Here is a 24705-nt window from a genome sequence, read left to right on the forward strand (position 1 = left end):
ACCGTTGGTGTTTGAACGGCGCAGGCACGAGCGGCTCCCGCCTGGCCGGGGGGGGGGAGGGGGAGGGTGCGCGCCGCCGCTCCCTCAGGGGGCGCCCGTGGCGCCGGCGTTGCCGCGGCAACAACGCCGCGCGGCGCCCGGCCTCAACGCCCGCCCCCGCGCGCACCCAGAGGGAGGCCCTCGGGCTCGCGCTTCCTTGGGATTGGCTCACCGCGCCGCGGTGGGCTCCGCCCACCCCCTCCCGCGGCGCCCCGTTCGCCGAGCACGTCCGGGTCAGGCGGCGCGTGCGGGGGGAAGTGGGCGCGCGCGGCGGCCGTTGCGTGCTCGCGGCAGCTCGGCGGGTAGCGCCGTCGCCATCGCCGTCATGTCGCGGGGGTCTATCGAGATCCCGCTCCGGGATACCGACGAGGCGAGTGGGGGCCGGGAGGCGGTGGCGTGGCCTGGTCCCGGGGTGGGGGAGAGGGGGTGCGCTGTGCGGTGCGGGCCGGGGCGCGGGCGTTTGTCGCCGCTCCTCGCTGGGCTGGGGGGAGGGCGGGTATGTCCCTTCCCCGAGCGCTCAGCCCGTCCGGGGTCCCTCGGTGCTTCCCTCTCCCGCAATTACGTGCTTCAGACATCTGCTTTTCTCAGGAGTGAAGTCGCTGCTGGGAGCCGTAGCTGCTCTTTAGTTTGTGCTTTTGCACCTTAGCCATGTCCAACTAAACCCCCTCCTCAGACTCTGTTTTTTTTCTGACTGCGCTGATTCTTAAACTGCGTGTGTTCCTACATCACCATATTGACGCTGGTGGGAAACTTGGTCTACATAGTAAAGTTGATTCCAGTGTGGTTTTAGCAATATAACATTTCTTACTAATTTAAGGTAACTGGCACAAGTTAGGATTAAATAAATTTAAGAGAAGTATTTGGGAATTCACCCAGTATTAGCAAAGTTTTAAGTTAGATCACCACACAACAGATACTGGCTCAAAACCTTTACTAAGTGTTGAAATGTAGTGGTTATCTGTAGGTTGGAGAATGCTTTTTGTGATCATATGTATTAGCTACTTCTCTGTACTTCAAGAAGTTTCAGTACAACTGTTATTACATGTTTTAAATCTTAAAAGATACTAGTATGTTTTGCTCTCTGTAGGTTACATGTGGGAGGGCTTTTTTTCTATGACAGGAACTTCTTTCCTAGGTTTCAACATGAGTAATTGAAATTGTTACTGGTTTTCGAGTTATGGGTCATAGTACTTGGATTCTGAAGTTCTGGATTAATCACTAAAAATTGCTGAAAATAAAATGCACAGTTTCTTTCTCCTGCCTTTTTAAACTTTCAGCTTTCGCATTTATTTGCTTGTGTTGGCAGTGTCTATTTCTCATGAGTAACTATTTTAGTTTGTAGATTGGGGTTTGCTAGATTTAAGAACATCATTATCTGTCAAACAGGATCTACTGTGCAAGACAAATTCAAGCTAAGAATAACAGTAGTGACAGAAATATTTCCTCTAGTGTGCTCTGATAAGTTTTTCATATTCAAAACTGAAGTCCTTATAAACTGGATTGCTCTAACCCAATCTTTGGAGTAAAAGTCTCTGCATTGGTAACTGAGGGACTTGCCTGAGTGCAGGTGCACCCCTTCCTCACTTTAAAATTGACTAATAATATAGGTAAGCAATATCGAAGGCAACATGATTGAGTAGCAAGTGAACTAACAGGCAGTTAAGTTGTGTCCCCAACCATCCCATTTGGGAATATCTGTTCTTTTTTCCACATTTTGCCTTTCAGAAGAGTAGATTGACCTGTATAGTACTTGCAAAATAATGATTGCATGGTGAAAGTTGTTGACACCGTTTGCTCATGATGACTGTGGTGGTTAATGTTCAGAAATTTAGTCCACTCTTAAGAATGTTTGGCACTTCAATAACCTATTAATTCTCTTGGGCCCAAAGAAGATTTGACAAATAACTTAAAGGCTTTAAGATCAGTCTTGGATATTGATTTCCTGATACCTGATTACTTGAAGACTCTGATTGTATCCTAGATCTCTGTGTTACCTGTAGGAAATGTTTTAAAGATTCAGCAGCTCTTGAAGCGACATGTGTGCAGTCAAGTTGGTTAATTGATTATTAGTTGAACTGCATAAATTTTGAGCCGAAAGTCTTTGGTGAAAGAAGTTGAAATAGCATCTCTGTTTATTCCCCCATACTGGTATCCTAAACATTGTGTTATCTTTTGTTTATGATATTTGTGAGAGGCTGTCACTTTTGTCTTGTGCAAAATAAATTAAATCATCATCTCTTCTTTCTTTGTCAACAACCTTGTTTAGACACAAGGAATTATGTATGTTTTGTTGTCTGAAATGTCCAACATGCTTTGAGCTCAGTGGTAAATAACACGAAAAAAAATATATATTGTTTGGTTCTAGGTTATTGAGCTTGACTTCGATCAGTTACCTGAGGGGGATGAAGTTATAAGTATACTGAAACAAGAACATACTCAACTGCACATATGGATCGCCTTAGCGGTTAGTATATATTCAAATAATCATTTCTCCTATCTTACTTTTATGACCAGAAATAACTGAATTCTGAGCTGGAACTTAATTAGGCTATTAGGTCACTGATTCTAGGTCAGATATTTTCATTTGCCATATGCACATTAAGTTTTAATTTAATCTTTTTCAGTGCTGCTTAAGGCTCACTTTATTTTTTAAAAATACATAGTTCTTCAGTTTTGCTGCTTTTTTTTATGAAGTGCATAATCAAAGGGCAGTATCTGTACTGTGAAAGGTATGGTGAAATGTGCATAAAGGTAATGAAGTTAAGAGAGGAAAACCAGTTGGTTCTTGGCTTGTAAATAGTTGTAAAACTTGTGTGCATATGAAATAAACAGTGATATGCAGTCATTAGTAAGGGATGGTGGTAGCTTGAGTAATGTTTGTAGAACAAAAATAACCAGCTTTGAGGCATATCTGAACAGTTCTTTGGAAATGCTGAAAGAAATAAGGAGTTTCCAAATTTCTTGTCCTATGTAGCATTCAAAGTACCTTACACTTTTTTTAGAACTTTCTGAAATACAGCTGGTATATCAAATTTGGACGTGCCAAATCTTGATTTATGATTATGCAATATTACCATTCTCTTTTTATGGATGCTTTAAGTAGCTTAAGACATCACTATGTTGCTTTTCAGCAGAGAGACCTTTTCTTTTTGTAGATTTTTTCATAGATAGCTTAGCGTAGAGTGCTAGGTGTGTGTGTTCAGTTCTGAATATATAATATTCCTGTCTGATATTTATTGTTGTTTAGAACAATTTTAGATTTGGTATCCCATTTTTTCCTGTATGGATTGATAATGCATTTTTGGCAAGAGAACTTATATATTTTTTACTGTAATTAACATGAAGTTGGATTCTGTATTCTAACATACATGGTTGTCAGTAAAAGAGGTGTAGTCACATAGGAGTAATTAAGCATGTAGGTATGCTGCTCTTTCTGTACCATAAATTTATGGGATTGTAGTCATCCTTAAGACTGCTCATCACTTACCTTATTAGTGCGAGACCAAAACATTGAATGAATTCAGAGTTGCTGCTCTAGTAGGCAACTGCTTTGGTCTCATTTAGCATCAACTGAATAATCAGAGGCTGCTATTTTTTGGATAGAAGTAACAGATTACTTGTAGAAATAATAAATTGGGATTATGATAGAACATTATTTGCTGATATCAGAATCCCTTTATCTGATTATCCCTGTATATATGTCCTTTTTGGAAGGAGAAGCTGTTTTACACTTAAAATATCAACTTGGTGTGTTAGGTATTCCCTGGAATTATATTGGTTGTTAAAACTGTGTATTTTATAGCTGGAATACTACAAACAAGGAAAAACGGAAGACTTTGTGAAGCTCTTGGAAGCTGCACGCATAGATGGTAACTTGGACTACAGAGACCATGAAAAAGATCAAATGACATGTCTGGATACTCTGGCAGCGTACTATGTACAGCAGGCTCGGAAGGAGAAGAACAAAGATAACAAGAAGGAGCTCATTACACAAGCTACCTTGTTGTATACTATGGCTGACAAAATTATCATGTATGATCAGGTAAAAACAAAATATGTATAAATATTCATACCTGTAAATTATTTACTGATTTTTTTTTAAGTTTAATTTCAGCACATGTTCTCTTATAAATTCAAAACTTGCTTCTAAAGAAAGCAAATATTGTATCACTAAAGGGAAGACAGAAACTGCTCAGGCTTCAAAGTCTGGTGGTATAGTACATGTAAGTAAATCTTGTGAGTATCTGAAATGTGTGCATTGCCACCAGGAATAATTAATTATCTCTAGCTTGGAGCACCGGATATGAATATGTCAGTGACATTTTTTGGTTAGCGTGTGTGGGTTTTTTTGTTACTCTTTTGCTAGATAGCATGTGAATTTTAGAAGTTACTTCTTATTTTCAGTTCCTGCTGCAAGAGAAGTAAATTTATCAGAGAAAGCACTATAGCATATCTGGTTAATCTTTCCTGTGGTCTAATCTTCATATTTTACAAAGATAAATGTAGTGGAAATATATATATATTTTTTTTCCTTCATCTAGAATCACTTGTTGGGAAGAGCCTGTTTCTGTCTGCTAGAAGGCGATAAGATGGACCAAGCTGATGCACAATTCCATTTTGTGCTCAACCAATCTCCAAATAATATTCCAGCCCTGCTTGGTATGAATTTACGGGTATTTGTGTTTTAAAAAAAAAAAAAAAAGTCTTTCCAGTTGAATCTGGGAATGGATTATATGTGTAAAATGGGGTGCGTATGTCAATAGAGAGGTGAACAAGACAATAAGGAAGTATCTGTTTTTGACCAGAAATGCATAAAATTGCTTGGAGATTACTTTAGATTTAGGAAGTATATGTAGGGAGGAAAGTCAGGAGAAAGTAGAGTCCTAGCCAGCATCTTCTGACATCTGTGGACTTAAATTCAGCCTAACTACTTGCCTTTCCCTGATGATATCAGTGAAGCTATGTACTCTGTCTAAGGTGAGGATATTTTGAGTAGTGAAGGGTCAGAAGTCTGTAACACCACTGTTTCTCTGTGCTCACTAATGAAGCTAGTCTTAGCAAATATCTTTCCTGGGGACCAGGACAGAAAGAATTAATTCTATTCAGAAAAATGGGAAAATGTAAATTTAATGTATTCCTGTTTTTAATTTGTTTGATATACTTGGCATCATCAAAGATACCAAAATATTTGTAGCTATCTGAATTTTCATCTTTTTTTTTTATTTTAATTGTAACTTTTGAAAATCAGTACAGCACAAATCCATGAAATAATGCTCATCAGCTTCTAATTTATAAACAATTTATTTATATTTCTGATTTATTTATAATTTGTATGTTATAACAGGTAAAGCATGCATTTCTTTCAACAAGAAAGATTATAGAGGAGCCCTTGCCTACTACAAGAAAGCATTGCGCACCAATCCAGGATGCCCAGGTAAGATAGAAAGTGTTTGCTAGTGGAAGGGTTTTTGCAGATTTACTCAGGCCTGGAGTTGGTCTTCATAATTCAAATACATGAGGGATTTCTTGTGATCTACATCTGTCACAAAATAAACTCCTAGAAGTGTTCAGAAATCTGACTTGCTTTTTCATTGGTGGAGGAGGTTGTGTTTGAGAAAATGCTTTACATTTTTTCTCATTATTATATTTTAAAGAGGTAATAGTGAATTAGAAGCTGTATATAAGAGAAATTAAAATTGGATAGGAATAAAAAATGCTGTTGGAGAATGTTGCAGAACCTATCTGTGAGGTTTTGGAATAAGGGTTAAAAAAGCTATGTCACATTGTAGTAGCACTAATAATGAAACAAAGGAACATGTTTCAAGAATCAAGATGTAAAATTCTACCTGTATTGCATGATGTGAGTTTTCATTGTGTTGTATGGTTTTTCTCAATTCCAAAGTCTGAGAAAGCTATCAATAACAGCTGTAGATGCTAGGCACATTATTAAAGAATAGTAGTATTTCAGGATACTTCTATAAGGACCATAAATACTCTAAAGTCTCTGGAGGGTTGTGGTATACTTTGCCATAATCCGTCTGAAAAATAATTTATTACAAAGTTAATGCATACTCTGTAATTCTGTAGTTTGGTTTAGCATAAGAATCATTGCTGCAGAACTGAATTTAGAAATGCAAGCTTTATTTTTAACAAAACATCTTTCATTCACCCTTTCCTGCTACCTACACACACACACGCACACATAACCACACGAAATTGATTTTTAAAATGTCTCTGTATTCCTAGTCTGCAGGCAGCCTGAAAGAGCAATATGATGTGAATTCTTTGGATTAGCTCATCTGTGCAGGATCATGGAAATTAGAAGAAGATAAATGGAATCAGTTGATCACTTAAGGAGAAATGTCTAGCTGACTTGTTTATCTGCTTATGTTTTCTGAAGGTTTACTGGTCTCAGCTGAACTTACCTGCCTAATAAATGTTCAGATCTTTCATAACATTTTTTTTAATGCCTTTCTCTATTTTTGAATATGTTTCCATAAAGATAATATTCTATTTGTTTAATATCAGAGTCTTTCAGAGATACAGACCAATGTTCTGGATAGCAGGAAGAAATAAGGTCTTACTAAACTATTAAGGTTAGATTTGCTGCCAAGTGTGTGAGGCTGCTTTTAAAAACAGCAAATTGTTACATGGCTTTACAGGCTTTGAAGAAGTATTAAAGACACTGTCTCCACATTAGTTGATGTCCAGAATGTAAAACAGTCATAAAGTTGAAAAATTTGGGATTCTGAATGATGTCATCTTGTTCTCTAGCTGAGGTTCGATTAGGTATGGGCCACTGCTTCGTGAAACTGAACAAGTTGGAAAAAGCTCGCTTGGCGTTCAGCAGGGCTCTGGAGCTAAATTCAAAATGCGTAGGGGCTTTGGTTGGACTGGCTGTTCTGGAACTCAATAATAAAGAGGTGGGTCTGACTTAACTAGAAGCCATACTCACTTCATTTTCTTTTTATCTTAAAAGGCAAATTTTTAATGCTTTGAAAGTACTCCAGTTTTTAAAAGGGGTAATTAAATTGTTTCAATCAGTGTCATTATTGAATGATATTATAGATATGTGCTTAAGATGTGAGCAGCACACACTGAATAACTTTCCCCATTGTTGTTAAAAACCTTCAACTTTCATGCTTATTGAGGTGTTAAGTGCAGAAAACTAATGCTAGGTTAACTATTTTAACTAAAATAATAAAACCCCTTGCTCAGATGTGTGAATGCATTTCCAATCACTTAAAAAATGCTGATTTCAAAATCTTACTCTGATGAGCAGTGTATAATAGCCAGCCTTACTCTAGTGTTTTGTGACTCTTTGAAGGCTAGCTGTATCAGTTTGGACTCGGGGTGCTCTGAAAGTCCCCAAATACTTGGAGACCTCACTCGCAATGGCAGGTCTATTCCAGAGCTTCAGGAGTTTTTGGAAAGAGCATCACACTAGTAGCAAGGGCAGGATCAAAGAAGTAGTCTCAGGAGATTAGTCCTGAGCTTTTAGGGCTTTACAGAACATAACTTCAATACTTGTCTGAAAGCCTGTATTCAAGCTACCTTGGCACATGTGCCACTTTGTTCTTGCCTATTCTTTGGTTTACTGGTTTTAACTAGGTTGATGAAATTACGATAAAGTAGTGATCCTGCCTCCTGGATGTATCACTATATAGTATGGCATAGCTTAGTTGGGATCCAAAGATCTGAGCTAATGAATCTGAGCTAGCTGGAGAAGTTATCGGGGTGGGGAGGAAACGGATGGAACACACACCTTTCTTACATAACTGTGTTGCTAAAATGTCGAGTGTGATCCCAGCATTGCTTTCTAGAGAACGCATAGCTTTCTAGACACTCTCTACTAACAAAAGATCTTTTTAAAAACTGCTTACAGTTTACAAAATCATGGGGGTAAAAAAAAAACTTTAGACTTGCATGAATAATTTGGACAAATGCAGTGTGAGTTTTCTTTATTAAAACTGCAGAGTCAACCAAAAATATTCTGAAGTCAGGTCTTAATAAATAATTCCATGAAGAAGAAACTAATGAAACCTGGTATCTTACGTTTTTTCTGAAAAAAATTTTTTTTTTTACTCTTTCAACTAAATTCAAGGGGTGAGCTCACTCAGCATCTCTTGCCTTTGGTAGTTAAGCTAATGGTGATAATGATTCAATATTGTTATGATAGCTTTGGAAAAATGGTGCCTTTTTAAACTGAAAACATGTTTTTAGCTGCCTGAAAGACTGCCTTGTGTCTCTTGTGTCTCAACAGCATAAAACCTAATCTGTTCAGTAAGTTAGCTTTCTGCTGGTAATGTGAAGTAAAGCACAGATGTTACATATTACTAGATATCATTTTTGGTGGCAGTGTTGGGAAATAAATACAGATTTAAGATGACTGACTTGTGATAAAAATCTCATGCATGTCCCAAATAGCAATTTTTGTATCAGTTACAGGTTTGAAATTGTGGTTAAGTCAAGTTTGTATCCATGGAAAGCTTCTTTCAAGCTAGAAGTTGTTCAGAAGAGAATAACTTGATGTAATAATTTCCCTATGTAAACACAGCAAACCTGCTGGGTTTTTTTATTTTTATTAGAACTTAAGTTCTAGTAGTTCTTAATTAAATGTCTGAAGTTCTTGGTTAGAATTCGAACATGAGAATATTTTCACTTCTCTGAATGAATCATGTAAAAGGAGGAAGTCTAAGCCAAACAGGAGCTAAGGATATTGAACAGTAGAAAGGCACTTTGCATCCCTGATAGCCTTCCTTTTTAATTATGATCAATAATATGATAAATATCAAAGGAGACCAAGGCAAAGTATTTCTTTTTTTCTAGAAAGTCCTGGTCTGCTTTTCTCCATCCCTGTGTGATGGCTTCATCTCCCATTTTCCATCTGTATGAACCGTGCAGGGGAAAAAATTTTGTTGCTGAATTTGCTTTCTTCTGTGAACCTAGCAAGGACTTTGTCAGAGTTCCTGCAGCTGCCTGGACTGAAGAATAGCTTTGAAGATATTAATATAGCTGTTAAGATGTAGCTGATCCCTGTCAATCTTTCATCTAGGCTGATTCTATCAAGAATGGTGTCCAGCTCCTTTCTCGGGCTTACACAATTGATCCTAGTAATCCAATGGTGCTGAATCACTTGGCTAATCACTTCTTCTTCAAGAAGGTAAGAGGTCTGGAATTTTATGTCAAATATTTGACAGCCTTTGAACAGCAAGGGTTCTTCTGTTAAATTCAGTCTCATTTTGTCAGGCTGAATGGTATATAATATGGAACTGCTTGTATGGCTTATAAGTGTTTCCCAAGAAAGGCAAGAAAAAACACACTTACTTTTTAATTCAAGCTCACCTTGGAGTCCTGAGGGGTTTCTCCCCCTCGCCTCATGTTTTGAAATATGGTACAGAGAAAAGAATAGTAACCAGTAAAACTATATTGGTATTAATTTAGTCTATGCTATAGCTAAAGCTTTCTTGTATTCATCAGCTATCAGTGTTTAAATAGTATTCTTGGCCACAAATAAGGTGAAGTCATTCAAACTTCATGTACTTTTTGCTTTTCAGGATTATGGTAAAGTCCAACACTTGGCTCTTCATGCTTTCCATAATACAGAAGTTGAAGCAATGCAGGCAGAGAGTTGTTACCAGCTGGCTAGGTCTTTTCATGTACAGGTAAGAGGTTATTAAAAGCTCCCTTGAAAATGCACTTTAAAATTCTGTGTTACAAAAGTGCTTACAGCTCTTAACTATGAAAAAATTAAATGCTACCTTTTCTTTATTTCTTTTTAATCAGGAAGATTATGATCAAGCTTTCCAATATTATTATCAGGCCACTCAGTTTGCCTCATCCTCTTTTGTACTTCCATTTTTTGGATTGGGTCAAATGTACATTTATCGAGGGGACAAAGAGAACGCATCGCAATGCTTTGAAAAAGTTTTGAAGGCCTATCCTAACAATTATGAGACTATGAAAATCCTTGGATCTCTTTATGCAGCTTCAGAAGACCAGGAGAAACGGGATATTGCGAAGGTGAGTGTTAATTCTGCCAGCATCTTCTTCTTTTTACATCCAAGAATAGAACTTGCTCCTTGAAATCTATCTGTACCATAAGATGCATAAAACTCAGGGTAACTTTACTGTAAATACAGAGTTGCTTGTGCATTGAGATTATTTAACATTGGTTGTCATCACAAATGCTCTTAACTGTGGAGAGTTACAACTTCTGGTTAGTTCTAGGGCTATTGCTAGGCTCTAGATAAAGGAACTTCAGGAATTTAAAGGAGCTTCAGCCTCACATTTGTATTTGGTACTATGAAAAGGGAAGAATTCTTCCCATATATGTACAAATTCTGTGAGAGTGACAAGTTAACTAGAGATTTCCTGAAGATGCTTGTCATCTTAGCTTAAATCTGGAAGAACAGTGGGGTGCTTCCCTAAAATGTTAAGCCTGTGTTGCATTCTACAGAAAATATAGTAGTGAGGGAAAAGAAACTAATACAATTTTTGTGACCAAGCTTTAGTCAGTCATGCAGATAGTCAGGATATTTTCTTTTGCAGAAGACAATATGGTGAATCTTTCTAATGTAGAGGTTAAAACCATAGCTCTTTTCTTTGAGGTTTGTTTTAACAATTCACGCGTCCACAAAGAGATGTAATTATTTTCTGCTGTTTCTCAGGGTCATTTGAAGAAAGTCACAGAACAATATCCAGATGATGTAGAAGCATGGATTGAACTAGCACAAATTCTAGAACAGACTGATATACAGGTATTATTAATATACAGTGGGTGAAATGTACGTGTGTATTTAGTCAGAGTGCGTAGAATTCTTCCTCTTATTTTCTTTCATCCACATTCTTTTTCTTTGTAAAGGGTGCACTGTCAGCCTATGGAACAGCCACGCGCATTCTGCAAGAGAAGGTGCAGGCTGATGTCCCACCTGAGATTCTGAATAATGTGGGTGCTCTGCACTTCAGACTTGGAAACCTAGGAGAAGCCAAGGTATGTAATTATTCAGAGTCTGAATTGAGTTTCTTGATCACCCAGAAGTTTTCCTTTAAGAATATTCTGGAGTGCTTTATTCCTTTTTTCTTTTTATACTTTAGAAATATTTTTTGGCATCACTGGATCGTGCAAAAGCAGAAGCTGAACATGATGAGCATTATTACAATGCTATCTCTGTAACAACGTCCTATAACCTTGCCAGACTATATGAGGCGATGTGTGAATTTCATGAAGCGGAAAAGCTGTATAAAAACATTTTAAGAGAACATCCTAATTACGTTGATTGTAAGAAGTGTTTGGTATTTTAGTTCAATAGTCCTCCTTAAAATACCAAAAATCTTCCCATTTAGAGTGTTTTCTGGTCTCCTTATATCTGTCTTCACCTCTTTTCGTAGTAGTTTTGGGGCCTCTTTGCCCACCCTCCATTTTCCCTTATACTCCAACCTGAAGCCTCCCAAGTATTGGTAATTCATACTGTACTCCAAACTCCAGCAAAACTGTCTTGTCTATATTTGTATGCCTTTTCTCTCTTGCCCTCCACCCCTCACCAAAGCCCTATCACCTTGCAACTCAGGTGCAGGCAAGGCCATCCCCTTGATATGCCCAACCTCTGTAGCTTTACCTGGCTGCATCAGTAGAAAGAGACACATTGGGAGAATGACTTTATCTTAGACCTTGGCCTTGTTCCAGGGAAGAGCAGCTGTTGAGGGTGTTGATGCAGCTGCTAGGGTACATCCTGGTTTGGGATTTTTTGTTTGTTTTTTGGTGGGTGGGAAGCAGCGGGGGTGGTTCTTCCTCACTCTATTCTTCCTCTTGCCCCCAAGCAGCTGACCTGTGATATTTGCTGCAAAGGAAAGGAGGTCGCCTTTGCTCAGCCAGCTGCAGCACACAGAGCATGCCCCAGCCTGACTAGAGCCTTTGCCCTGCTTGTCTACCATGGCCACTTGGTCAAGCTAACCAATAGTCTTCCTAAGGCCTGCAGAGGAGGGAGAGCTATTTAAGGTGGAGGAAGCAAACTTATGTAACTGATGTATCCTTCTTTCTCTGAGGTTTCTCGGTTGTCTGTAGCTTATGAAGCCAGTTAAAAGCATTTAAATTATTTTAGAATAAAATCTGCAACTTGTAAATCATCACTGTGGATGGAACTTTCTCTTTACATAGTGTGTCTCATTGTGAATAGAATATGAAAGGTGTCTTAATGCTTGCTGTCCTGAGCAGATCAAGAAAAAGATTGCTTTTGAAATTAATGCATGGCCAATTTTTTTTTCTTGTTTGAGATGACTTTAAACTGTTTCCTGATTTCTTTTATTTATTTATTTATTTATTTTTCTTCAAGGCTACTTGCGCTTGGGAGCTATGGCTAGAGATAAAGGAAATTTTTATGAGGCTTCTGATTGGTTTAAAGAAGCACTTCAGATAAATCAGGTTTGTAACCCTTTAAGTGTTTTAAGTTAAAACACTTGAAATTCTAACTTAGACTTTCAGTTTTATTAACCTTGTGTTGCGGTTTATTTTGTTTATTCACATCAAGAGGTGAAGAGAATAGTACTGTAATCTGCTTTGATTTTTTTTCTTTGTACTTCAAATGGAATTTTATTTAAAAAGCAAAACAAAACAACACCCCCCCCCCCAACATTTTATACTTGAAAAAGTAACTTTGCAAGGGAAAACTGTGCTTTTCAACTTACAATGAATTTCTGTTCAGGACCATCCAGATGCTTGGTCTCTAATTGGTAATCTTCATTTGGCTAAACAAGAGTGGGGTCCAGGACAGAAGAAATTTGAAAGAATATTGAAACAACCTTCCACACAAAATGATACTTACTCCATGCTGGCTCTTGGCAATGTCTGGTTGCAGACTCTGCATCAACCCACAAGGGACAGAGAAAAGGTAATGTGCATCTCTCTGCAGTGTGTGTGGCTTTATGGTATGCTGTCATCTACTCAGTAGTTTTCATGTTGCCTATTTGGCATGTTATAGTCCATAAAAATATTGAGTAGATCTTGTAATTACCCCATTACAGAAACGATCAATTGTTCTATTTCTTTCTACAGGAAAAGCGTCATCAAGACCGTGCATTAGCAATCTACAAGCAAGTACTCAGAAATGATCCAAAGAATTTGTATGCTGCCAATGGCATAGGTGAATATTAGACTCTGATTTTCCTTATGTCAGAGATGATGATATTCGCATGTTTCATACTTTAGTATATACAGTATTGTTTTTTGCAGGACCCGCCCGCTATGTAGTGAAGCAGATAAAACAATAGCTTTCGTATAACAGCTGTGTTGCTCAGCTGTTAATGGGGCACTTGATTCAGGCAGTATTCTGTTTCCTTTAGAGGAGTGCATAGTATGTGAACCTGGAAGTTTACACTGTACATATTACTTTCCCCTCAGGAGCTGTCTTGGCACATAAAGGATATTTCCGTGAAGCTCGTGATGTTTTTGCCCAAGTGAGAGAGGCAACAGCAGATATCAGTGACGTGTGGCTGAATTTGGCACATATCTATGTAGAACAGAAACAATACATCAGTGCTGTGCAGATGGTAACCTCTCTAAATTGAACTATATAATATGTTGAGTTAGATGAGTTCTGTATGTTTCTCTGCTGTCATTGTTAGCTGCTAAGATTCTGAATAATATTTCATGAGTTACAGGTCTGTTTCTAGTATAGTATTGGCTGTCAAGTCTGGATTTAGAAACAAACTGTCAAATTCGGATAAGGAGTAACAAAGCACCTACCAGCTTATACGCTTATTTTCTGTAGCAGAGTTAACATGCAAGTGGATGAGAATTTTGGTCTTGGAAGGCATTTTTAGTCAGAGAGCTTTCAGTTGGTATAGTTTACTGTATGTCATTTACATTCAGATGTTAAGTGAAGTAAGTAAATGTGATTTGCTGTTGGGATTTTTTTAATAGCAACATTTCCTATTTTTGGTTGTGCAGATGATTGCATAAATAATCTCACATAATCAGAGCTATCTGGAGAGCTGACTTTATCATGATTTCTCTCACCACAGTTGAAATCACAGGATAATTTATGTTGGAAGGGGCATCCTAGAGTTCATCCAGTTCAACTGACTCAACCAAGGTTACTTCTAAGTTTGAGTCAATTAATAACCTGGTCTGTCTCAATTGACCCAATTAGTTGATCAAAAGCATACAAGTAAGTGGGGAAAAAATTGCATATGTTTGACAGGAGGGAAGCTCAGAACAAACTTGTTTTAGTAAAATTTAATCCACATGGAGGCTCAAAAATACATAATTCAGAGCCATCTTTTTGAGATGATTATGAGGAAAAGATAATGGGCCTTCATATATGATCAAAACCTCAGTATCTGCTATCCTCCACTGAACTACTGTTAAAAGGCTGTGATAACACGATTTGAGTCATTCTGTTGTGTATGAATGGAGTCTGGTATCTTCTTTAACACCTTAGGTGTTTTTATTGACAAGAAAACTAATGAAAATCTATTTTTAACAATTGTGTAAGCAATGCATGAGCACTGAATTACTATGGGAAACTGGGTGTCACTTTCACCTGTGATTTGTCAGGAAAATATTGTACTCCTTTGCTAATATATTTAAGTAAAGCTGTTAGTAGAAAAGGGTTTATTCACTTGAGGGGTTTTATTGTTCTCTGAGTTCTGCTACGCAGTCAGTATAAGCCACAATCTGAAATACAATGTATTGGACTCAAAGGAGAGATGAAATGGATTTAATCGCCTAGCTTACTGCAGTCACAATAATTACTCTAGTGAATTCTCTACAATAAAGCATACAAATCTGAAGCAAAATTGTCCTAAATATGAAATCTTTAAAGGTGAGTGAAAATTGGACACCTATAACACAATGCAATCCAAGAGTATTGACTGGCATTACAGTACAGTTCCTGTATTTGAGATGAAATTAAAAGTAGCTTTGTATTTCTTATTTTAGAGGTTTGGAAACGATGAAAGATTTCTTGAGAAAAGAGTATGGCAAACAAAAGGAGATTGTTACTGAAAAGTAAAAGCATCGTAACTGTGTGAAGCTTAAATTCTAGGCCCATTAAACCTATAGAAACAAATGTTCTTGTACACTTTAGAACAGCTAGTTATCCCTTGTCATGCCAAGTTATTCAGCTTGGTGGACAGAACTAATTTGACACTGAGTTACTTTAAATGTGTGTGTATTTTTGTAACTAGTTGCATCAAATTTCATACTGCAGAGAATAGTGTGTGCTCTTAAAATGAATCTTGCCTGGTGTTCTTTGTTATAATAGATGGCACTTGCAAAGTATCCTCTTTATTTAAAGACCTAGAGAGCCTTCTGGAGCCAGTTTTCAGAAAAAATCGGGTACTTGCCATGGGATAGCAGAAATGAATTTCTGATCAGTGAAAAGAAATACTGAGGCATCCATGTAGAATGATACACTTATTTAAAAAACAAAAAGCACATTAGCAGTAATGCTTTCCAGGAATAGAAGAATTTGCTTGAGTTAGCTATAAAAAAATAACTAATCATTGTCACTTCTTAATTTGATTTCTCCATTTCAGTATGAAAACTGCCTCAGAAAGTTCTATAAGCATCAAAATACAGAAGTATTGTTGTATTTGGCCCGGGCCCTCTTCAAATGTGGCAAATTACAGGAATGCAAACAAACTCTGTTAAAGGTATGAATACATAACATCATATATTACAGAAAAAAATTACTGTAAATTGATGCATGTTTGTGTGTCCCTTTCTATACAATCGTCTGTAATTGAAACAGTGGTGCTCACTGTCTGTAGGTCACCTCAGTATACCTGTGTGGGACGTTGTAGTTTATCTTTAAAATGTGCTTTTCATTAACAGGCCAGACATGTAGCGCCAAGTGATACAGTCCTTATGTTTAATGTGGCTTTAGTGCTGCAAAGACTAGCTACCTCTGTCCTGAAAGATGAAAAAAGCAATCTAAAGGAGGTGCTTAATGCTGTGAAAGAACTGGAGTTAGCTCACAGGTAAAGCTGTCTTATTTCTAATCATTATATTTTTGGTGTTTCCTTACAGTAAATTGTGCAGTATAAGTCACAAATTCTGATTAGGAGAGTGTCTCCTATGAAACAGTGTGTCTAATTCTAGACTTCCTAATGGTATAACAAAGAGTGGTCCTCACAAAATATTCAGACCTTTCTCTGGAGCCAGTTTTATTTGGCCAAGTGGCCCATACATATTTCCTCAAGGATTCTGTATTATTATTACCAAGAGGTACTACTTCCTGGAAGATCATAGTTGGAGAAAATGTAGTAAATACTCTCCTCATCTAAAATGTTCATTTTTGTGAAGTTTTCTTCCAAAACAATCTACAGAATTTAAACTTGAATCTCAAAATCAAATCTGCTTATTTCGTATACATGCCTGGTTGATGACTAGTAACTCTTGAAAACTAATTGTGCCCTCTAGTAGGCAAGCAAAGCCTAAGCACTTGTGTAACTTTAGAACAGAAGCTGTTTCTTAAGCTTGTTCAAGATCTTTTAGTTCTCTAAAAACCAAAAAAATTGTCTTTTATGGAAAGAAAATGGCATAGTTTCATCTAATCAAATTGTCACCATCTTTGAGCAGAAAGTTTTCCTTACTATAGCGCTTTTGAGTCTTAATCCTCCTTGTAGGTAACGTTGATGTAGTTGGTGCTTGCTTATGCATTCCAAGCTCTGCTCTTATATCCAGGATAGATGTCTTTCAAATGTTTATAGTGATGGGAATTATATGGCCTGAGATCAGCTCTTCATTTTCTTTGGTACCCATAATAATTCACTGTAGTATTGACCAAAACATATCCTCGGTGCAAAGGTTTTTAAGTTATTTTTTTCAACCAAAAAAAAGCCTTTCATACAAGTGAGCACTTAGCAAATCTAGTGCTGTACATAATGCAGATTATACATTCAAAAACAAATTTTAACTTACAAGTTCAGTTAGAAGCTTGTTACTTACTTTGAGAAAGTTGCATGAAAGCTTTTATTTGGTACCCATTTACTGAGAATTCAGATGTCTGTCATATTTAACTTCTGAAAAATATTTTCTGTAAGCTTAAAGTTGAGGGAGGAGTTGTTTTCTTTAGATGCTCAAGAATTTGAGTTCAGTGTAGCACAAAAACATTTATATTAAAAATCTTTCTGTGATGGAATGTGGGAAGAAACGGTGGCAACCTTGAAATAGTTGGGAGGTCCTTTTCCTGTAAACGGATTGGAGAAACTGGTTTTAAAACATTGATCATCCTAGCTTACCTGCCTGATTGGAGGTATATTGTATCTGCAAGTGCCTGTAAAGTAGGTTAGGGTGGCTGTTCTGGAAGAATTTAAAAAATAACTTTGTTTCTTCCCCTTCTTATGCTGGTTTCAAGTATTTAAGCTGTGATAGATTCAGAATAAATCTAATGGGGTTAGCAGTCTACTTACTGCCAGGAACCAGTGCATCAAGGAGTAAAATTCCTGCCTGTTGTCAGCAGAGGCCTTGAGGATTAAACTAAGCAATGCTAGGAGAAGAATCTGAATTTGGTAACCAGTCTTTCCTGAATCCTGATAAATTTATTAGGAGATGGAGAAAGGATTTTCAGAAATTCCTTTGCTAGACCTCTGTTTTTGAGCTCTGACTCCTAGTTATGAGGATTAAGGTATATGGAAGTGATCTAATGTTTTTGTTTTCTAGGAAACAAGAATTGTCTAGTACAGCAGCACTTACGCGAAAACTTTGTATTGCAGATGATGCACTGAAACCTACTTACTTAGAAAAATAATTTGTTTTATTTAAACTAACTGTTAAATTATACAGAATTTATGAGTGTTTGACCAAACATCTGCCTAGTGAGTAGTTTGTTGGATGCACTGTTGGTTCTTCTGGGACTTAATTCTAACTCTGTTGAACAGTTTATGACATGATGAAACTGAGCTGTATAATTATGATATTCTTTTATATTGGGATAAATCAGGATGAAATCTCTGAAGTCTTTTTAGAATTCTTCTGGGTAATTGTTCACTTCTAGAGTGAGGTTCCGTCTTCTGTTGAGTTTTGGAGGACTGTTTGTTTTAACTCAGATACAAATGCTTAATTTTAAGACAAAATTATAATAAATACATGGGTAATGCCATTTCTGTTTGGTTTTGTTTGTTGTTTTCCTACCAGGTACTTCAGTTACTTAAGTAAAGTAGGTGATAAAATGAGATTTGATTTGGCGCTTGCTGCTACGGAAGCCAGGTAAAAAAAAAAAAATAAAAAATCAGATTTCAAATGGAATATTTTTGTTTTTTTCCAGAATAAAACTGGACTCCAAAACTTGAGCTGTCCATTTCTTACAAAAATAGAAATGCAAGTTTGGGGTTACTCCCTATTACCATTTTACTCTTTTCATTTCTTCACTTTCTAATATTTTTGCGTAACTCAAAGTATGATGTCTGCCATCAGCTGGAGTCAGCAAAACTTTAGCTGCTTTAATAGCAAATTTTCGGTTAAAGAGAGTGAGACGAAGTTTTATTTAAAGAGCTTTTCTAGCTCTTACTGTTTTGGCTTTAAAGATAAAATCTAAGAACAGATTTGCTTTTGCTGAGATTTGAGGTAGCTCACAGGGGACTAGAGGGAGTCAATTATCTGAAACTTGAAGAAATTATGTTATGCAGAATCCAGTCTGCTTTAACTTTTGCTCAGGGTAACATGTTCGTATGCAGGCCTGTTTAAATAAGTTTCCCTGTGAGCTTATCTAGTTTCTAGATTTTCACTCAATACATACTATTTTATTTATAGCACATTCTTAAATTTTTCATAGTCATGTACAAATAACACCTACTGGCCATAATGCACTATACATCTTAAATGATTATCATTAAAAGCACTTTGTACTGAGAAGAATTTTAATCTTGGTATTAAAAGAAATGTCATTGTAACATTAAGTTAGAAAGGGTTATTGAAAGCACCTTGCTTTAATATTTCATGAGACTTGAGCGCTTTATGCAACCTTAGCTCCGATGTAGGGGTTTCTGTGGGTTTCTTTGGATGGAATAACTGCCTTTCTGATTAGGTTTATTAATAAGTTCTGATTTAAGTTGTCCTTATTAACCATATTTCTGAACCTGTCCAGATGATTTGAGATAAATCCTCTTATGTTTATAATTTTTTTATGTATATGAATTAGTTAAATGTTAAGAGTGAAACAACATGTTCAGAAAAAGTATATTGCAATTTAAAGATAAATTAGCTTACTAGAAGGTGCTTTAGTTTGCTCAAAAATCTATAGTATTCTAATCTTCAATTATACTATTTCAGGTAGCCTGTTTTTGTCACTGATACAAACATGTAGGGGTGGGATGCATGATTTTTATAAAACTGTTTCTCCTTGTAGTATGTGCCTGCCATCTTCCTTTACTTGAAAACATTGAATCTTGTAGGCAATGCTCTGACTTACTGAGCCAAGCCCAGTATCATGTGGCTCGGGCACGCAAACAGGATGAAGAAGAGAGAGAACTGCGTGCCAAGCAAGAGCAAGAAAAGGAGCTGCTTCGCCAAAAACTACTTAAAGAACAGGTTTTACTCTGATACATTCTGCGTTCATGGTTTTTAATGAAGTATATGTGTGCCCCTATTGTTCTGTGATGGTACCTGATGGTACTGATAAAATATCTAGTAGTTATGTTTCTTGGATATAAGAAGTGCTGGCAGAAAATGTTATAGCTAACAGGTAGTATTCATTCTTTCTTCCGCGTAGCTGCTTTTTTTTTTTTTTTAATGAGATAAAATTGGTGCCCCTGGAAGATCTGTCATCAGACTTCTGTACTGGCAGGCTGGAGGAAAAAGCACTTGGTGCAACTCAGAACAGTTCTTTAGGCCTTTTGCCTACTTCAGCATAGGCTGGTAGAAAACTCCTTTGCTATTTGGCTGTTCTGCTATAACATAAACTTCCAGAAGTCGATTTTCCAGTTTTTTGTCAACAAATAATTTACATGTCTGGAATTATAATCCTAGAGGCACTATAGAGTAGTAATGATTAGTTTTCTCTCTGTTTCAGGAAGAGAAGCGTCTAAGAGAAAAAGAAGAACAGAAGAAACTTCTGGAACAAAGAGCTCAATATGTGGAGAAGACCAAGAATATTCTGATGTTCACTGGTGAAGTAGAAGGATCAAAGGAGAAAAAACGTGGTGGTGGTGGAGGAAGGGTAAAACAAATTACTATTATTATTATTATTATTTATTTTTTTTTTTTATTCCTTCCTTCTCCCTGCCTTCATTTTCCCATTTCGGATATTATCTCTGGGAGTAACATAAGCTATTAATTTCAAGCCCCTCAGCTCCGCTTTGTGAAATCACACAGATGTAATACTCAAATGTAAAAATTGGAAGCTAACCCTTAAAGATTCTAAACGAGGTGGCATTACCACAATCTGTTTTATTCAGTTTTCAAATAAGGAGATTATTTTCTTATGTTCAGATTTGGAATTGGTGTCTTGATATCAGTCTAGAGATTATGGGAAAGTTGGCACACAGCGGTCTATGTTTTCATGTCTTACAAAATGTGTTGAGATAAATTTATTTGGACTTGTTTTCTGGTAGCTTTTACTGGAATATGAATAATAGACTATATTGTGGGACTTTAATTTATTACAGCGTTCCAAAAAAGGAGCAGGGGAATTTGATGAGTTTGTCAATGATGACAGTGATGAAGATCTACCCATGTCTAGAAAGAAAAAGAAGAGGAAGGGCAGTGGTAGTGAACAAGATGGGGAAGAAGAGGAGGGAGAGAGAAAGAAGAAGAAGAGGAGGAGGTAACTGATACTTTATACTTTCCAGAGTAATATCTTTTAAGTTTTTTTCTCATGCAGTCTTTCATAAGAGCTTAAAAAATGAGCAGTTGATAAGAGGTCACATAAGTGTTATAATGTGTACGTATGAATAAAAATTAAATAGCCCCTATGCAAGAAGAGTATGAATAACACTTGATCAACTAGATGTTACTTGAGATAATGATAAATGTTAAGTTTTTTGCAATGATATGCTTTACATGCTATAAAATACGACTCTGTTTAAGACCCCAGAAAGCAGAAGAGGGGAGTGATGATGAAGAGCATGAAAATGGTCCAAGACCTAAAAAACGACGTCCACCCAAAGCAGAGAAGAAGAAGGCTGTAAGTTAAACACTGAATAATGGCTTGATGTTTTTTTGAATGTGTATTTGGACTTCAGCATTACATTATTCAAGAGAGCTTTATTAATGTTGAAAATCACAACAAAGCTTATTTTAGCAAACTGCTTTTGGGCTTATTTTTGTCCTCCCCTGTTGCTATAGCTGCTTTAAGGATGAAAAGGATGTTTCTGAAGCCATCCACAATAAGTAATAGTAAATGTTAAATTTTGATCCCGTTTAGAGCAACTGTTAGAAGCATGCCTAGTTTTCTGTATTTGTCCCTACCTTTGGCCTCTATACCTTAAACAGCCACATGAACAAGCAACCCTTTGTGATGTTTTTTTTTTTTTTTTTCCCTCCTCCCTTTGCAGCCCAAACCAGAGCGTCTGCCTCCTTCAATGAAAGGAAAGATCAAATCAAAAGCCATAATTTCATCTAGTGATGATTCTTCTGATGAGGATAAACTCAAAATTGCTGATGATGGGTATGAACCTTTTTTTAACTTTGTACATACTAAAGTGTCAGTGCACACATGCAAGAGAAACTAGTGTTGTCTTTCATACGTTTGAAATCCTCTTCCTTTTCATAATTCTGGAAGCATATGTGATCTTGGTGCCCAGTCTGAATAAAATGATTTTAAGTATATCAAGCAGCTGCATCATGCTGATGCATTATTAAGTATTTACTCGATAAAATTTTCTTAAATTTACATATGCTGCGACTTTCTCAACTTACAGACCTGATGAGTTCTTCTCTAAATATTTAAATTATTGTTAAAAATTCAGCACTTGCTGTAGTATGAAATACTGTGCCATGGAAACAAAGCATGAACTTCTTGAGTCTCGGTCATAAGGAGTCACTTTTTTATCCTTCTGGTATTGCTTGGACTGAAGCTTCTCCCTCTTATGTTTCAAAGATATCATACTAAGTTTATGCTCTTAATCCCGTATTCGGTCTTTTCTTTTACCTGATAGTCCATATGGTCTCGCCAAATCATTCTGATTAGCCTTATCATTTTGATAATGCTAGCATTTCTGAGATCCTGGTGTCCCATTTTATTTTTAAGCAAGGGATATCATCTTTTAATAAGATGCTTTTTTTTTTTTCCTCCTTTCTTTTTTTTATTTCCCTGCCTACAGACATGCCAGGATTAGCAACAGTGATTCAGAAGATGGGGAACAGCAACACAGTAAACGCATTGTTTCTGACAGCGATTCTGATAACAGAAACAAATCCGGTAGTGAGGCAGGTAGCCCAAGGAGGTCCAGTGTCCACCCATCCGATGAAGATTCTGACAGTGACAGGTCAGCCAGAAAAAGGAGGCGGTCGGATTCAGAACAGTCCGACAATGAGTCTGTGCAGTCGGGGAGAAGCCGTTCTGGTGGTTCAGAAAACGAATCTCACCCAGCTTCTCACAGTGCTGACTCGGACAGAGATTCTGAGAGAGGATCTGACAATGAGGGTTCCGGCAGGGGATCTGGCAATGAATCTGAACCAGAAGGATCCAACAATGATGGGTCTGAAGGTGGCTCAGATGACAGTGATTAGATCTAAATTACAGACCATCTTTTTAAAATGTTCATGTAAATATGTTTCAGTTATAGGGAAAATCCAATTTTTATATTTGAAAACTGTGATTTAAAAAATAATAATGTTTTAGTAAACTGTTGTGAAACCTTCTTCCTGTGATTCTTTCTATTAGTAACTAATGGATGTTTCTAAGTTGGCTTATGGTGTAGTCTTAAATTGAAACTGCTGTAGATGAAGAACAGAAACCCTGTACTATAATCATCATACCAAGGATAGAATGCATGTAAAAACTATGGAACATTATATCTTTGTTTAGATGGTTCCAGTGTGGCTAAAATTGTGTGTTCTGTGTTTATACATGCAAAAAAAGCATAGATAGATCTTCAAAATGTATTACGAAATGGTACAAAGAGCTTTGGGTATTTATATTATTCTGAATAAAGATCAGTAGGGAGTTTTTTTTTCTTTCTATTAAAGAATAGATTTACCATGATGCAACTTCTTATGTTTTCAAGACTTTGTTCTTTTTCCTCTGTTCTTGTGGTAGATCAGGTGAGAAGATGCAGATATTAAAGAAATTTGTAAAGTAACAATACAGATGTAGATAAAATATTTAAATTGGCAGGTAAAAAAATGTAGAGAATTCAATATTACTTGATAAAGCTGCCAATGTCGCAATAAACTATTACTACTCATTTGCTTTGAGTGATTTATTTTACTCCTTAAAAGATAGAAGCAGAAAACCTGAAAATGTTAAACTTGACAACAGGATGTGTTTTGAGCAAGTAACTTTAACTTGATTTTTAGCTTGGTACATGTCTGTTGGAATTAAGTCCTTTCACATTCTGCTTTCATGAACAAAAACAATTGCTGTATTATATTGCAGACTCTTAACGGGAATCTGAATTCTCTTTACAATTGTCTTTCCCTGAAGTCGTGGAAAACTAGTCTTTTGCACCAGTCCAAAAGAGTTTTGATTTTTCTGACTTCGTTCATTAGAAATCAAGTCCAATATAAGCTAAGCATTTGCTCAGATTATGGAGACCCAGCTAGTATATTGCTACTGTTGTTTAATAGACTGTATAGCCAAAACCATGCTCTTTTGTTTTTAAAAAGTCTAGATACTAACTGAAAGATGTTTCCCATGTTGCTATTTCTGGTTTGTTGTGAGCTTTAGCTGCTCTCATTGTGTATGTTTTGTCATATGTTTATGGGTTGTTGGTAACCATAGCAGACAAAGTAGAATGTAAAACAGTTGAGACATCTTTTTCCTGGCTCAGTTTGGTATCAAGTGTGTGTATGTGGTCTTACCTAAAACTTACATGCTTGGTAACATCAAGAGTAGAAGAATAGAGCAATATGTATTAAAGCAAACCTGAATATTCAATTGTCCTGTTGTTGAAGATGTACAGGCACTTAGGTAGAAGATTTGCCACACAGTAAGACTGGAACTGAAGTAGCTTTGAAAGCATATGCTTGAGGAACATCTATGGCCATTGTAGGAAATGATGCTTTTACCAAGAAAGAGTGTCATGAGCTGGGTGCTCATCTCTATTAGAATCTGAAGGCAGCAGTGGATAGATTAGCTTTGTACTCTTGATGCCAAGCTACTGCTTCACTTTTGAAGCTGTGAAGTAGCAAGCACAAGGAAGTGAATGCAACTAAAGAAAACTAACACCAGCAAGGTGAAACAAATGGAGCATTAGTAACACTGGCAAGCATGTGAGAGTTACCAGCTTTTGACAATAGGAAAATTGAAGTGTATAGCACTTACAGAACCCAGCAAGTCCTTACGGGGGATCTTAAAAACTTATTTCTGCCTCAAATCTTCACTGTCATAGCCTTTACTATCATGTTACAGATGGTATCTTCCTTATGAAAGCATGAGCGTGATTCTGAAGGTCTTGGTTTGGCACTGTATATAGCAAAATATTTTCCTGTAGGTAGGAGTTAGGTCTTTAGAAAAAATAGTCTTTGACTGAGAGGGTCTTCAGAGCTAACTTCCAATTGGA

General features: G+C 36.9%; 1 protein-coding gene across 2 annotated transcripts; it reads left to right on the top strand.

Annotated features, from left to right (window-relative positions):
• Positions 1-304: 304 nt before the first annotated feature.
• CTR9 (CTR9 homolog, Paf1/RNA polymerase II complex component) lies at positions 305-23388 on the top strand. 2 transcript variants are annotated; one of them, XM_067296130.1, is made up of 25 exons: positions 305-409; positions 2405-2503; positions 3842-4081; positions 4581-4698; positions 5384-5473; positions 6814-6962; positions 9095-9202; positions 9597-9704; positions 9826-10062; positions 10710-10799; positions 10904-11032; positions 11137-11320; positions 12372-12460; positions 12741-12926; positions 13091-13178; positions 13436-13584; positions 15577-15693; positions 15875-16020; positions 18179-18250; positions 19435-19570; positions 20052-20198; positions 20647-20804; positions 21068-21164; positions 21535-21647; positions 22303-23388. In XM_067296130.1, the coding sequence occupies exons 1-25, from the start codon at positions 365-367 to the stop codon at positions 22709-22711; spliced, it is 3504 nt and encodes a 1167-aa protein (XP_067152231.1). In that variant the 5' UTR covers positions 305-364; the 3' UTR covers positions 22712-23388. The 2 variants fall into 2 exon arrangements, with proteins under 2 accessions (XP_067152231.1, XP_067152232.1); XM_067296131.1 differs by lacking the exons at positions 305-409; positions 2405-2503; positions 6814-6962 and having other exon boundaries at positions 4000-4081.
• Positions 23389-24705: the final 1317 nt, after the last annotated feature.

The sequence above is a fragment of the Apteryx mantelli genome, chromosome 4 (genome assembly GCF_036417845.1).
Source record: "Apteryx mantelli isolate bAptMan1 chromosome 4, bAptMan1.hap1, whole genome shotgun sequence".
Classification (NCBI taxonomy): Eukaryota; Metazoa; Chordata; class Aves; order Apterygiformes; family Apterygidae; genus Apteryx; species Apteryx mantelli.